We start from the raw sequence: 16509 nt of genomic DNA on the forward strand, positions 1-16509 counted from the left end.
AAAATTGCTGATTCTTTTTTTAAAGATACTTTAAACCCTAACTTAAAGAGTCCTTGCCTAGGACCCTTCAGATGTATCTCCAGGCCTTGAACCCTTGATTTGGTATCTACACTCAATACAGTATAAATAGATAAGAGTATAGATAACATTGAATATGGAATACATTGTATTTTGAAAATGTATTATCTTAATATATGTAATGTATGAGTTGTACATTACAGAAAATCATCTTCAGACACAAAGTTTTACTTCAATGGATTCCAGCAGTGAGTTTAATTCTTTATCCATATTGAAATGATTATATTTAGCTTCTAGTTATTGTAGTAAGAATGCTGTAGCAATAGGGATATAATATTTTACAGGACAGATGGTCTTATTAAACTCAGTGGGATTTATTTGAGGTAAGCATACACAGGTTTGTACTTTACTTTCAGAGGGTCCCTATTAATATTGACTCAGAAATCCCACTGAGCTTAGTGTGATTCACTCCCAAGTAGGTGAATACAGAATTTCAGATAAGCAGCACTATGGATCTGACAAATGGTTAGTCTAGATTCAAACCATATAGTTTCAACTGCCCTTGAAATATTTCTGCCTTAGCCTTGATTTTCCCAAAGATGCTCAAATGCAAGCAAGATGCATTTAAATAATGCATTTAAATTACTGCTTTATCATATAAACTAGGAATTTGACTCAATCTGCTATTGACCACCTGGAAAAAATGCTATATTCTTTATGACATGAAATTCCGGTGGGGGAGGAGAGAAAGAAATTCAGCTAGATGTTTTCAGCACACATGCCATGACATAAAGCGATATTTGTAACAGGCATTTACATCTGGAAACACCCAGATCTTCTAAAATAGTTTTACGGATCCAAATCCCAAATTATTCCACAAACCCCTATGAATGGGATTGCCTTCACGAATTCTGAAACAACTTTCTGTCTAGCCAACTACTACCATTTTTTCAAAGAGAAGATAAATGAAATTCAAAGCATAGGCAAATGAGGACAAGCTCTATACTTCATTGTCCCTCCAAACCAAATCTCAGTCCTAAAGCTATGTGCCTAAGACCCTGAAAGATTCTCACGCTACTACTATTCAAGACCTACCAGACATCCACTATATAAGGGGTAGTGAGCATTCACACTCAGCAAGGCAACGGGCAACTTGGCAGAATTAACGTTGCAGGCTTAGCAATGGGCATTGTTGATACTGGCATCCTGCCCTGCTCTGTTCCTTACTCCTATGAGTTTTGGGTAGAGAGGGGAAGCCAGAATGTTTAGTCTGCCTGGCACATTCCTGGATTCCTATGATAAATAGAAGATCATAAGTAGAGCTGTTTTTCCTCAGTTGTATCACCAAGAGATGCCAAAGTTATCAAGCAATTCTGAAAAATGTTGAAGGCTTTGTGGGAAATGGACTAGAGTGACTCTTTTTCATAAGCAAACATTTTTTCCTCTCCTTCTTTTGGATGGAATGTACAATAGGCCTGCCAACCATGGTTTTGTTGCCACATGTAGCTTGATTCAGTTGCAGCATGTAGCTTGATTCAGAAGATTTAGCTTTTTGTAAAGGACATAAAAAATATAAGATATATGGGAGATATAATTCTTTACACCATAAACTCAAACATGGCTGGAGTAGATATTAAAGCTACATTATATTTTAAATATAGTAATAAATGTATAACAAACACTATTTTGATGAGAAATATGGAAATATCGCATATAAAATGTCATGATTAACCTCTGTCATTTCCTTTCTTCCTCCCTCCCTCCCCCCTCTCTCTGTGTGTGGGTAGTTAATAGGCTATAAGAGGGGATCTTCCCTCATTTTATTCTTGCACCAACAATCTCAAGAAGTAAGTCTATTGGCAGTTATTTACGCCAAATTTCTTCTAGTAAGCTTCACAATCTACTGAGGGTGTGAACTGAAGAGTTCCCTTGTTCAAATATAACATTTTAATCACTATAGCATTCCAGCTTATTACTGAATTTGCAAGTATTTCAGAAATTTTTGATAGATTGAAGAATGTTTTCAAATAGCAGCTTCCATATTTAGGAAGCTTACTGTTAGGACAACTTACATTTGTTTTGTGAAGAAAAAAATGCATCAGAGAAGCAACATGATTCTTTTTGTTGAAGCAAAGAAGAAACACAACTTGTTTTGATACAGTACTTTATACTGCTTCAAAACTTCTTGTTCCCTCCTGTCATTTATCAACACTAGAGAAAGTTGCCACAAAGCTACAAACTGGCCAGGATGCATCTTTGGTTTGGAGAAGAACATAATTAAAAAAGCAGACAATTACAGTATGTTCTCCCATACAGCTCATCAAACTTTGAGATGAATCTTACTGGAACAGATGAATGGCACATTTTCTTTAGTGTCGCCTGCTGAATGATGAGCTTCCATTTTGCCTCCTCTTTTGACAAGTACTCACTGTTCACTTTCTTCCGTCTCTTCCAGTTCTATCTGTAAAAGTTTTCAGAGCAATCCAGAGGAGATGAGCACCTTATCTTTTGCAGCTTCCACTAAGAGCTTTGCAAAGCAAAGCAAAATGGTTTCTTCATTTTACCCTTAGCTGCGAAGTGGTTACATTTTTTTTACAAAGCAGCTCCAAGGGAGTGCCTTGCTTGAACATTTATCAATTTCCTTCTCACTAATTCTCAGCTGAAAGCTAATGTTCTCACATCTGTGAAACCTCTGAAACCATTACTTAAAAAATGCCTTTGTAAAGAAATTTCCAGTGATGACATGAACTAATGGGCATGTTTTTTTTTTAAAAAAAGATGATTCCTAGTTGTGATCATAGGTTCATGAATCTGTCTGCAATTCTCCATAGAATATTTTTTCATGCATCCTTATTTGTCTTCATGAATGAGCAAGATTGAAATTTCAGCAGCTAGAATTGCCTATATTCACTTCTTGCAAACTTCATAATACACTGCACCATATCCCTTTTCCCATTTCATCCTTCACTGGATCATTTTGTGCATCAATTCCCACTGCTAATTCAAACTAATTAAAATATAAAATAGAATAATTTGCACAATTTCAAAGGTCCCTTCTCCATATTGTGAGTTATGTTTCTTTTCTGTTAGTGCCTAGTGTGAATAATTCCCTATCTTCACCAGCTGAATACACTCCAAATTCATTTACTGATAACTGTCTAGCAACAACAGTAATACTGAAAGGGAGCAGACTGGAAAAGGAAATCCTAAAAGATCAGAGGGTTATAATTATATTTGCTTTTAGATTTCACCCTAGACTACTTTTTGACTTATGTAATGGGATATTTCAGTTTTGTATTTAATGATATCAATATACTTTTCAATGTTGTTGTTCACATTCTTGTGAAACTGGTTGAAGAGTTTCATCCAATTTGGGCCTCTTATCACTTCCCAGACTGGCTCCTTGGCACTAAATTTCCATTACTCTCAAACTTTGTTTGAATATATATTTATCTTTATTTTAATCCAATCATGGACAAATGTGATTAGAAGACAAATATGAAATTCAAAGAGGCCTTTTTGAAATAACATTTCATGTCAATGTATCCCTGATCCAGTGCCGCAGGCAACCTGTGAGTCCAACAACTCACAACCATATTAGCAATGCATATATACAAGTATAACTGATTAACATAGCAAACTGTTCCTATCTGAATAATACTGCTATGATATTGCATTGCAGTCTAACTTTTTATCCTTCTACCACATACAACTTCACAGTTGGCAGAGTCTGCATCATGAAGCTGTGTCTCCTTTTCTCACTTGCTTGTTTCTCTGACACCTCTGCTAATTGGCACAGGGAAAATTATGATGGGTGCCGAATGCAGTCATCTAAGGACTACCCAGAGTTAATTGGTTAGTTGATAGAGCTTTTATATGGCACCAGTAGTAGTATAGTTTTCAGTGCATTTCTGAGCCCAATTTAAAGCTTCACTTATATAAGTTTGCTTTCAACAAGCACAGTATTGACTTGTCCATTGTTGAGAACAGTTAGTGGGCACAAAAAGAAGCTACTTCATCAGTAAGGCATTAAGGAAAGCTCTGAAAACTAATTTATTTCCTGTGATATTTCCTAAGTAATGTTTTATGAGACCGTAATAATTCCAGGATTTTGTTTCTTGAATTAGAAGGAAATGTTTTGTTTTAGTCTTTAAATTGGTATTAACTTTGACACATATTGTTGTGCTATTTTATTCTGCAAGCCATTTTAGGAATATCTGTAGCATAAAAGCATTTAAAACAAATACATAGGAAAGATCAAAGTCATGCAATGTGAAATTTGAGCATTCTTACATTTAGCCTTAGATAGCAATCAGTTAGGATCTTCTTAACGGGCTGAGGATAAATAAGATATCAGTGCTTTCAGATTACCATGCCACTGATGCCTGAAACTGTTCCTATTAGATTTTTAAAATGGGAATGTACAAAGTAGTGCATAGACATCTGAAACCCCCACATATAATTATTTTGCAATCTTTACATAGAACGAGGAAAGTACTTCATTATGTGAATTCCTCAGAGAACATAAGAAACATAATAGACCATGAAGGTTAATTTCTTCCATACCACTGACTCCCTATTTTTGCATATGTTGAACTACATTCATACATAAAAATCAAAATGACTAGTTGGTTGTAAAACTTCACTCTGAATGCTAATGTGGCAAGTTATATGGAGACCAATTGATAAAAAGAGGGGGAAAATTATAAGAGGGGAAAATTCATTGTTCTCATTGTTCTGCCTACTGGACTACCTGGCCATACAGCCTGCCAGGATTAGAAGCTAAGGATGAGGCATAGGTCTACAGAAATTCTATCTTCTGATCAAATTATTCAAATAGTAGTTCTCCAATTGGAAGTGTTTAGGTGACCAAGACAACATTAATATTCCACCAACTCCATTGTCCAAAAACAATGATGGCCAAGTAAATAAAATGTGTCAAAATGATAACAATATCCATGGTAACATTATTATCTAAAATATAACACTGTGTACTTGTATTCTGATACTCAAAGGAAGTATGTCAATCATGGTATTTGCATAATGAAAACATCATGCATGTGTCATTATTTAATCTTCTTTCTTTATCCTGCAGATGCCCAAACCTAACAGAGTCATCTCTTGAATAACAGTGGAGGTCTTGTGCATGAGATTGGATTATCCTGGGTACCTTTTCAGGAGAACATCAACATCCTTGAAGAGATTGCCAGTCAGGAGTGGCTCATGTCTTTTGTAATAAATATGAACTCAAATTCTGAAATTACTGCAGTATCCATTCCCCTTCATGCAGAATACCACACATTGACATTGGTATTCCGTTCAGGTGGAATGGTAATTTGTAGGTGGAAGAACTATGTCTGACTTCTTTTTCATGGATCATTCCCTGGTAAGTTAATAATGATAACTAGTATTATGTCTCTGTGGGTGCAGAACCAATTAAATATAGTTTCTTCTATGTGCCTGATGGTTTAGAGAGGGATGTAAAACTCGCATTGTCACAGCGGTGTCACATGACGTCTCAGAATTTCCCTCTCTTTGCTAAACTGGGTGTGGGTGTGGCCAGCATGTGATTTATTTGGCCCATTGGCCAGGAGTTTGACAGCCCTGATTTAGAGGATTTCTTAAAAGTCTTGGGAGAATTTCCCACATTGTCTGTCAGAAGTACTGCTGATAGCCTGATCCATCCATGGACTGCAAAGACATCATAGAAAGCCCCTATTATTGTTCCCAAGAAGTCTCTTTCTTATTACAGAGCCAAATTAGTTGAGAGCTGTGTGTGATAAAGCATATGGAATGTCAGCTGAAGCCTGAAGCATAAATGGTAGAATTCTCAATATGGATCATTACAAAGTGAGGTCCACCAAAAATTCAATTTGAACTCTTGGAGGAAACAGGGCTTATTCCCCCCTCCCATATATAATAGTGATGGCTTTACTTTGCTTTATGATATGCTGGAGAGAATGAGGTGAAAAATTGATGACTTATTGTGAGCAATTTTAATGTTCATTTGTGGATAAAGTCAGTTGGACTCATCTCATTTGTACTTCAGTATGGGGCACTTATGGAAATATAATGTTGACAATTATATGATTTCTTATCCTGGATTCTTTGGGGCTTGTAGAACTCAAGATGTAGACAGAAAGTGTGGTGACATGAAGGTTACTTGACCTCCTGACCCATTAAATTCTGCTAAGGCATTAGAAACAAAGATGTCGGTCAAAGCTTTCTTGAAAAAGGAAAGTGTTTCACTGTCTAAAGGACACAAGAAAAAGATCTCTGCTGAACAAAATCCCTTCACTCTGGAGAGTCAATTTCTAATATTTAAGTTCTGCAAAAGAAAAAAAGAAAAGAAAAAAGAAAAAAAGGAAAGAAAAGAAAAAAGAAAAGAAAAAAGAAAAGAAAAAAGAAAAGAAAAGAAAGAAAAAAGAAAAATAGAAAGCTCAACCTGGACAGAATTAAATTTTACTAATTTCTTTCCAAATAGACTTTTCTCTGAGATTAAAACTGCTTTGATCATATTGATGAATGAACTATTGTGAAACTAGTGTGTGTGTGATCCTGCTTCTTTTGGACCTCTTAGTAGATTTTAATACAGTTGATCACAACATTCTTCTGTATTATCTAAGAGAATTGGTACTTGAGAATCATTGCTTTACAATAATTCCAATCATCTTTTGAGTCATGTTCAGAAGGTAAGTACTACCCTGTTTCCTCAAAAATAAGACTTCCACGGATAATAAGCCCAATCAGACTTTTGAGCGCATGTGCTAAAATAAGCCCTCCCCTGAAAATAAGCCTCCTGAAAATATTACAACACAGCAGCAGCCATAAGGTGACATGCTCGCCACCTCCAGCACCTCCAAAATAATAAGACTTCCCCAAAAATAAGGCCAAGTGCTTATTTCGGGGTTCAAATGAAAATCAGACCTTGTCTTATTTTGGGGCAAACACGGTAAGGAACTATTGTCTGACATTTGGCTATTGACCAGAATTCCAGCCTCCTTCTGTCTGATCCCAATTAACATTGAAACCATCCCAAATTTCAGAGTTAGGAAATAGCAATAGCAATAGCACTTAGACTTATATAGCTTTATAGCCCCTCTCTAAATAGTTTACTGATTCAGCATATTGTCTCCAATATGATTTTGGAAAGATGGAAGGCTGAGTCAGTCTTGAGCTGGTGAGAATCAAACAGCTGAACTGCAGGCAGCTGGCAGTCAGCAGAAGTAGTCTGCATTCCAACCACTGTACAATCACAGCTCTTATATAATAATCAGACTAGCATTGGGGTCCTAATTCCAATGTGATTGCACTTCTGAAAAGCTAGACTCACATTCTAAGGCTGCTCTGTTATCCCTAACAAACATAGAATCATAGGTAAAAGCCATTGTGAAGAAATCTTTACATAAATATTCTTAGTCCCTAAATACTCACAGCCTGAATAATTAATGGACTATCTCCTCCATATGACCTGTCCATTAGTTAATATCTGGAGGATAGACCCTTTGAAATGTTACTGCCACTGTCAAGACCACTGTCTTTCTGACATGTGAGGAAAAATAAGTTTTGTACATTTAGCTCAGGAATGTACATACTTTTTCAGGAGCTGCGTTTCCTACTCTCTTATTTAAAAAACATGTAAAAATGAATTTATTTTTCCAGACTTTTGATTGTTAAAATATGTGTAGTAGTGCCTTGAGTACTTATCAGAGTAGAAAAAAGGATAATAAATGCACACATGGAAATGATGCAGATTGTGTGATTTATGAATTTGAAATAATGGGACTTTCTGTTCATACTAAAATTAAGGTCCTAGGGCATACAGACACTGGGTTTAAACACCAGTCGTTCTATATAAATAAAAAAGTTCATAATATAAACGATCATAATTTAAATCTAGAAGGTGTGTAACAGACTTATAATATAGAACTTACCCATAACTTTATTTCTCATGTTCTTAACACTGGTTTTTCAAGCCAGGATTGATATGAATTGCTGTTTCTATTTAATAGATAATCTATCCAGAGAGAAACAATGCCATAACCACAAAAGAGGGAAAGTATTCTTCATCCACCACTTTTATTTTTCAAAATTCTTCTCCCCATTTCCCTTGTAGTCTCCATGTGACCATGATTCTTTTGAAATTTAACACATGATATTGGAGCTGTTATATTTATCCAGCTTGGCATTTTAAAAAAGAGCAGTAGCAGACCTCACTTGAATATAAGATAATGGGGCAAAATTACACATTTTCATTTGTTAGAAGAAATGTCAATAAGCAAGTCAACTCCAAGTCTTATCTAGGTGACAGTAGCTAGTTGTGAATTTTAAATCTTGTATGTAACTAAAAGCGATTACCATTTTTTTTCTTTTTGCATTGACATTTCATAGGAGTTGTGTTTTTCTTTTTGAAAAGGGTGGAAATCTCTGAGAGCAGTGACCATTGATCCAAAAATAAAACAACAGGGATATCATAAAAATGACAAAGGAAATGAACATCAAGGTAATTCTTGCTGGAAACTGCAGCCGAGACAGACATGAAGGAAAAGATTACAGGGAGAAATTAAATTACAGACCAGCATAGAAAAAAGACCAACAGTCAACCATTCTAGTTTAAAATTGCTTATCTTGAAAGCCAGCTCAGGTGAAGGCATTAACAATTGTTTCTTCTGGAAGGAAAGGGTTGCTTGGTTTTCTCCATTATAAAGAGAAGTCCAGCTCCAAGTTTCCATACAAAAACAGATTGTAAATCATGTTTTTTTTTCCAGATACATATGATCAGACAAAAGTTTATCATATGTAAGATGTATACACTCAGTTTACATTACAAATTTATTTCTTAGAATAGGTAACAATGTCTGTAGGTAAGTTTTTGCAAACCATGGAACAATTGAGAAATACTCTAAAACAGACTTAAGACAAGTGTTTTAATAGCTATTGTTCCAAAACATGGCACACTATTTTTTTTTCACAAGTCTTTTTTATTTCCATTTCATTCTATACAATCACATGTTTACTGTGCATAACCGAGGCATATAACATTCAATAATAAACACAGCCCTCACTTTTATAGAAAATGCCCCCTACAATACAAACCCAATATACCGCCTTAGCCCACCATACACCCTCTTTCAGACATGGCACACTATTATTTGAAGAGAAAAAGAAGCAGTTAGGCCACCTTCTTGGCCTTTTAATAAACAAACCAACAAATGTAATTAAACTATCTTATTTGATAATTAACTCATATGAGCCAAAACTAATTTTACTTAGACTATTCTATTACTTCTAGTAAATGGCTAGAAGAAGAAGAAAATTAACTATAATATATAGTTAAGAATTACAGTAAAAAAAAGGGAGAGGGTAGTAAAAGCAAATGATAAGCAAACTTAGTCTGTATATTATTATGTTGTAAATGACTAAGCTAACAGAGTTTCTAAGACTATTTTTATGGGCTTTAATGTACTAGAATTTGAATGTGAGATAATAACACTTTCTCTGTTTTCTACTGTCCCTTCTTCAAAATTAAGGTCCTTTTTGTAAATTTTGGAATGAGATACTTCTTGGAAAAGTGTAGAACTTCTTAACCGGGCATCAGTTTCTCATTGTCTTGATACTATAGTATAAAACTGGAAACAAAGGAAATGGTTTGTAGAAAGACAGAAATCTTTTACAAAGAACACTATGATATATTTAGGAAGCATCATAAAAATAAATAAAATAGCAATCTTTTCTTCTTATTACATACAGCAATTTATCATAACTAAGAAAAAAATCAAATGCAGTCAGGTTATTGCTCTCAAGTACTATTTATTTGTTTTGTTTTGTTTTTTAAAAAAAATAGATTTATATCTCAAGAAATGAAGATGACCTGTATGGCAATTTTGCTTCTTTTTTTCCTGTATAGTAACAAGCCTGTTAATTAGTCTGAGCTTAGAAAAAAAAAGTGGTCCAAAATTATCCAGTGAATGGTCATGGCTAAGGGTGTATTTGAACCAGAATTTCCCCAATCTAAAAGATTAACCAGCACTTCATAGTACATAAATAAGCTTCTCTTGGGACTCATTCTGAGTTTCTTCTAATTCTTCTTCTAATTCTATTGCACGACTACATTGGATTAAGGGCCTATTTTAGAGCAGGTGAATTAGATTCCCAGGATCACCTTTGGTTTTGATGGGATCTCACTTGATGAAGCCAAGTATACAATAGGGGTTCAGGAAGGAAGATGTGATTGATGAATAAGATATCCTTGGGAATTTTTTTTCTGACTTTTGTTTTCAATACCTGAATTCAGTTCATATACAACTCCTTATTCATACTGCTCATATTTTTCTTGAAGTTTTCTTCTTATTTACAGAAGCCTAGTGGGGCATAAAAAGTTTTGGGAGGTGGTAATGTATTAAGAGTTAGATTCCTTTACTACTTTCCAACTACCAAGATAGAAAGTGCTTTTCTTATTGGCAATCCTTAATCCATTGAGTTACCATTAGTTGCTTCTTCTTATATTATAGTTTATCTCTTTCCTCTGGGTTGATTTACAATCATTAACTCACTTTAACAACACACTACTAATTTTAAGCTTTCCAGGTTTTTCTCAAACTAAAAATGCTTAAAATCTGAAAATCCTAATTTTAATCAGTGAAAGCATTGGCTATTCCAATGAAACATCTGGACAAGTTTTCACCCAATTTTAAATGATTTTTTTTTGCACATCTATAGAATATGTTTCTACAGGAAAACAATCCCGAATTGTTCTTTGGAAGGGCAGATACTGAAGCTGAAACATACTGGCCACCAAATGAAAAGAGAGGACTTGGTGGAAAATACCCTGATGTTGGAAAAGATTGAAGGCAAAAGAAGAAGGAGATGGCAGAGAATGATATGGTTAGATATGTCACCAACATATGCAATAAAGATGAATTCAGGCAAACTCTAGGAGACAGTGGAGGACAAGGGATCCTGACATGCTGTGTTCCATGGGGTCACAGAGTCAGACATGAATTAACAACTGAACATAATAAAATACAATGTGTGCATTAATTAGATTTGAGATCTTTATACGGGATCAAAAAGTGGCTTAATATCATGACTTGGCATAACTGGAACATATTTCAATGTTTTAAAAGTAAGTTTACAGCTCCATTAAACATTTAATTTTGACATATTAAATACATAGCCAGTGCCTAATTAAAGCAACCTTTTCAAAATGCCATCTATTTCCAGAATTATGTATTACCTACTCATTCAGCATAAATATTTGTGGATGAAATCTCTCAAAGGAAAGAATATAAATATTTTGAATGTGAATTTTGGAAGTGATTTGGGAGAAGTCCTTTGGATGTCACCGAAGTGTGAGAGTCACATTTTTGTGCTGTTTATTAAAGCAGTCTGTCTTTCTTTGTCTTTTCAAGTTTGAAAAAATATGCCATTTCTTCAAGAAGTTAACTGTTAAAGCTGCAGCATCTAATTTTCAGGTTTCTGTGGCTTGATTGACCGCTTTAAAAAAATAGCAAAGTGGTGCTTTGCTGCCTGTTGTGCAAGGTCCAATTTATTTTTTTAAAGCAAACATTGTTGCAATTCTTCAAATGATGTACTTTGCACATTTTCATGTTTGCTTCAAGAAACCTCTTTCAAATGATATATACAGCCATAATAAATAGTGGGTATAAAATATATGCTTAAACTAACAAAAACAAGTATTACAGTGTCAGTGTGACAAATTTATTCAAGATCATGTCTAAAAGTCATACAGAAAAACAGATGAAGTTCAAACTTTGAAGGACTTGGATTCTGTCCTTTTCACTTCTTTCATTCTAATCCCTCAATCTTCCAGCTGTCTGTATTTCTGGGTGGTTATTTCTTTCAGTTCTTTTCAAGACACAAGAAACATTTATGATTCTTCTGCTCCAAGATTAATTTCACTTCTTTACTTTTCTTAACTCTTAATCCAGCTCTAATTCCTTGTAAATCATCTGGGCATCTAACATGTATTCCTTCCTCCCCCCTAAAACTCTGACCCCATCCAGATTCAACAGCCAGAAAATCAGATTATTCTCATGGAATTTACATATCTTAAGGCATTTCTAAAGAGTTTTACGCCTCTGCTACTCTGATCCAGAATCATTTAATGGGCAATTGCTTCATGGCCAGCAAAGGAAATTGAAGAAAGGGAGCATAAAAAGAGAGAAAAAGATGGACATTGCAGTGGTTGAATTTTGTTCCCCAACTGATTTGCAATTAAACACAGCTACATTAAGTGAACAGAATATGTGCTGGTTTAACAAAGGTAAAATATAGACAAGCTTTGGAACTGTGGTTTTGACAATCAAAATGAATAATCACTCTTTTGAACTTATTTTTTTTTAATTATCATTTTGGCTGGTCTTTCATTTCAGTCAATAAATAAATAATTCAGAGAACAAAGAAGTGAAAGGTGGTCTCTACAACTATGATAAACTTTGGAAATAAACCTCAACTGAATCCAGTTACAACTCAAAGGAGACACCACAAATCTTATAGTATCGAAATAAGCTGTAGTTAAATAACAATCATTGTCTACTTCCTTAATCCAATTGTCTAGTAGGCCTGCCTGTAGAGCAAAGAAAATTGAGTTTCCTTTTAGTGCTATTGACAGAGGAAAAAGACAAACAATCAGTTAAGTCACAGGCATCCACGGGAGGAGCTAGCCTCATTACACCTGCCATGCAGCCCTCTCACAAGTATTTCAAATCACATATTGTATACTATTTGCACCATGATGCAATGACATTATGACTTGTATCAGGTGCCATGATTAAAATTTAATTTATCATATTTAGAGACAATCCATAACTCCCATAGAGCAACTCTGTATAAATAGACATAAAATATAACAATTCTACATGAATATAATGATAAAAACATTGAAAAACAGAATTAAAAATGGCAGGAGTAAGGCTTCAGGGTGCTAACCAGCCCCATGGGCATATGCTCCTCTGTGAACCCCATGTGAGTTGGCAGAGCTAGGCTTTTAAGCATTACTAAAAGGAAGGGAGTGTTGAGGGCCACCCACCCTCACCTCTGGGGGGAGATTGTTCCAAAAAGTGGAGGTAACTGAAGAAAAGGTTTTCTTTCTGGACCCTACCAGTCAAAAGTATTTAATGCTGGGATTGGCAGCATACCTTTCCCGCCTGACTGAATGGAACAGGCCAATAAAGAGGTGGAGACAACTCCATAGGTAAGTAAAATCATATTTCTTGCATTTGCTGAAATCGCATCCTCTAAAAATTTGGAGCCAAATTTATCATATCTGAAGCAAACCCCTTCAAATCAAGAGAGCAAATCATGAATATTAGGAAGACTTTCTGAGGGCAGAATTTATTATAAAAGGGGCTAAAACTAAGACTAAGTCTAAAAACAACCACATTATCTTTTTTTTTTTTTTTTTAAGATCTGGTCTTAATATGTAAAAATTGATGTTTAAAAACTGTTCATGTTGTTTCACAGATTTAGATTTGCTTAGCTCTGTATTATATCCAGAATGATTTAATGATCTCTGATGGTGTGCAATTAAAGGTACTTTTAATAGAGAAAAGAATGTTGGTGATTTTTCAGAGCAGAATAAAGATAAAAATATATGCAGTATTTTATTGATTCAAAATTTTAAACTTCCCAATGAATTTCTTTAAGTAGATTTCATTTGAAAAGGGTAAACATAATTATTGCAACCAAATTAAAATTTCAGGGAGGCATGCATCGTGAGGAATTATTTTTAGCTCTCTTCCCAACAGCAACTGTCTTGCAACATCCAGATCCAATTACATTTTTTTTGTTGGTCTGTCTAAACAAATACAGTATAAATTTTGGACACTTGCTGCTACTCATGTTGTTGTTATTATTTTTCTCCCACAGAAATTAATAATTCTTAAGAAGACACAGTCAAGAATGTTGCACCTTGATCTGAGCTTTCTGTACAGCCTAGTGATTAAATAGTAGTTGAAGAGTTAAAGAGAAAGCAGCAATTTAACATTTGTATACTAGGTTCATTCTGCTGAGCTTTAAACATATACTTTTTGAAGCAAGTTACATTAAATTAATCAAATTTCCTTCTGCTGAGCAAATATAATCTGGATCAGTGGCAGTCTAAATCTATGTCATTTAGTACATAATAAGTACTATAAGTAAAACTTTTGCTATGGATGAATATGTCTAGTTCACTTTCTATTGTTGCATTTTTTTCTATTCTAAATTCTTTGTCCATCAGTCTCTTTTAATGCTACATGTAAATTGCTAGGTATGAAAATTTGTGTTGTCATCATCCATAAGATTCAATCTTTCTCATGTGGACAGGAAATCTGTCCCATGGAAGTTGTTCCTGTTTGAAGTGATCTTAAAATGATGTTGGTGGATGTTAGTTCTGGAAGATTTAACTTCCACAATGTCTTCAGAGAACTTGGTTGGTGCTTTAAAATCATAATCTGGATTTGGTTTTTGCTTTTTACCTTATAAAAACTATTTTATTGGAAAAATAAATATTGGAAATGGTATGTTCAATAAATGGTAATTGAAAACCATGAGCAGAATATCAGTTCCTTCTCTATAGCATTGGCTTGCCTGACAGTTCCTGAAAGTTCTGTGGGATTTTCTAACTGATAGTGTTAGGCATTCCGTCAAAGTCCTTCTCAAATGATGGAACAATAAGATCTGGCCCAAGCCTTGATTTGAACATATTGTCTTTGAAATGTAAATATTGTATTTAAATATTTATCTCTGTAATACACCTGCTTAAATAGCTATATAGATATTCTCTTATCCAATTTCTTCTGGAAATTAGGACTAGCAAATGCAGTCCAAATGCTGTATACGTTTTACACAGTTTGCTAAATCTGGAGAGATACCAGACTGATAACAGAGGCAGAAGCAATCTGTGGTGGGTTCTTGTTTAAATTTCCTATTTTACTATTGTTGTTTAAATTTCCTGTTTTATTATTTATTATTTAAAGTATTATATATATTTGAGTTTGATTATGTTTCAACCTCAATTGTATCTGGATGACTTATAAAAATAACAAAAAGGAAATCAAATACAATAACTTAGATAAAATGAATTACGAAATAATTACAAGATGGCAACCAAGACCATATGTCAAAATATAAAACATGGTGTCCCATCCACCATATCCCAAGGCCTGAGTGAATAACCAATTTTCTAAGACATCCCAAAATACCATCAAGGTGGGAATTGTAGAAGATCTCAGGTACTAACCTCAGGACACCTAACAAAGAAAGCATGCTTCCTGGGTGTACTTGAAAGGTAATTCTATTTAATTAAAGGGATCTCGAATACGCCCCCTCTGTGGGATGGTACCAGAAACTGTGACAGATAAGTGATCCCTCAAATAATTGGGCTTTCTAGGTAACGGTCAACTCTTTGAATCATATTCAGAACCTCAGAAAGTGTGGGAAAATATTGATGTTTTGCTGCTATTATCTCTATGATGCAATAACTAATATGGGGCTTTTGTTTAATAGAACCTTCCTACAGTGGTCCTCCAGGCATCAGCTGCACCAAAAAATCCAAAGTTCTGTCTGGAATCCCATGGGATCCATCACTTGCTTGAGATAAGCTCAATCAAATAGATTAATTTCTCTTCAGGGGATGGTGGTACTAGTGAGCTAGAAGGCAATCAAAGAGTAATAATTTGGGACAGGTTCATGGTTGCTATGGAGACCAAAAACTCCTATGGGTCCTCCAGATAGCGGATTGAAACCTACGAACATCTTGGAGGTTCCGCTGTCAGTCCAGTAATGAAGGGATTCTGCTGGACAGAAAGTAAAACAATACACCACCACCAGCAGCATCCCTAACTGTTCCCTAGAGTCCAGCCACAAAACTTCACATTTATTTATCTGTGGAGCAGAACCTCCACAGTCTTCAGAGACTCAAGGTAACAAATGTCAGCACAAATTATATTGGGTCTCAGTTGTGGCTTAAATAAATCATGAAATAATTTAATACACTCCTAACCAGAGCTCACTGACTGCTCACCAAAACAATATTTTTCCTTTGAATGTATAGCTTTTCTTACCTTCCTTTCCATGCAAAACCCTTTAATATCAACATATTTAAGCATGTATTCAGATTCCATGATTAACTTTTTGTTTTGCTTTCCCCTCGGAGCACATTGAGGTAATGGAAACTTGCTATTCTCAGTTTCTTTTCAGTGATTGCTTTAAAAAATACTAGGTGATTTCCTAGAGTTACTCCATAGAAATAATCCTCAAAAGAAAGAGGAAAATGGACAATAGTGCACCTGAAACTTATTTGCCATAGCTATGTGACATTTTTACTCAGGTCTGATGTAGTTTAAAGACTTTTATGCAGAATATGATGAGCAGAGCTACAGTCATGCCTTACTCTGCAGGAGGTGGTGAAAGATTAATGCCATGCTGTAAAGATTCTCCTCACGTGGCACCCAGAAGGGCAAAACAGTCAAAAGAAAGAAAAGGTTA

At 34.8% G+C, this 16509-nt stretch overlaps 1 protein-coding gene across 3 annotated transcripts in view; it reads right to left on the reverse strand.

Annotated features, from left to right (window-relative positions):
- The window catches only part of PLXNA2 (plexin A2), a 443424-nt gene that overhangs the window by 246127 nt on the left and 180788 nt on the right, over window positions 1-16509 (reverse strand). Inside the window, exon 5 of one of the 3 annotated variants that reach the window (XM_032217581.1) lies at window positions 9303-9647. The exons of the other annotated variants lie outside the window; for them this stretch is intronic. Coding sequence (XP_032073472.1) covers window positions 9621-9647 — 27 coding nt within the window. The 3' untranslated portion in view covers window positions 9303-9620. Of the gene's footprint in view, window positions 1-9302; window positions 9648-16509 lie in introns of those variants that run through there. 3 annotated transcript variants of the gene reach the window in all.

This window comes from Thamnophis elegans, chromosome 5 (genome assembly GCF_009769535.1).
Source record: "Thamnophis elegans isolate rThaEle1 chromosome 5, rThaEle1.pri, whole genome shotgun sequence".
Taxonomy (NCBI): domain Eukaryota; kingdom Metazoa; phylum Chordata; class Lepidosauria; order Squamata; family Colubridae; genus Thamnophis; species Thamnophis elegans.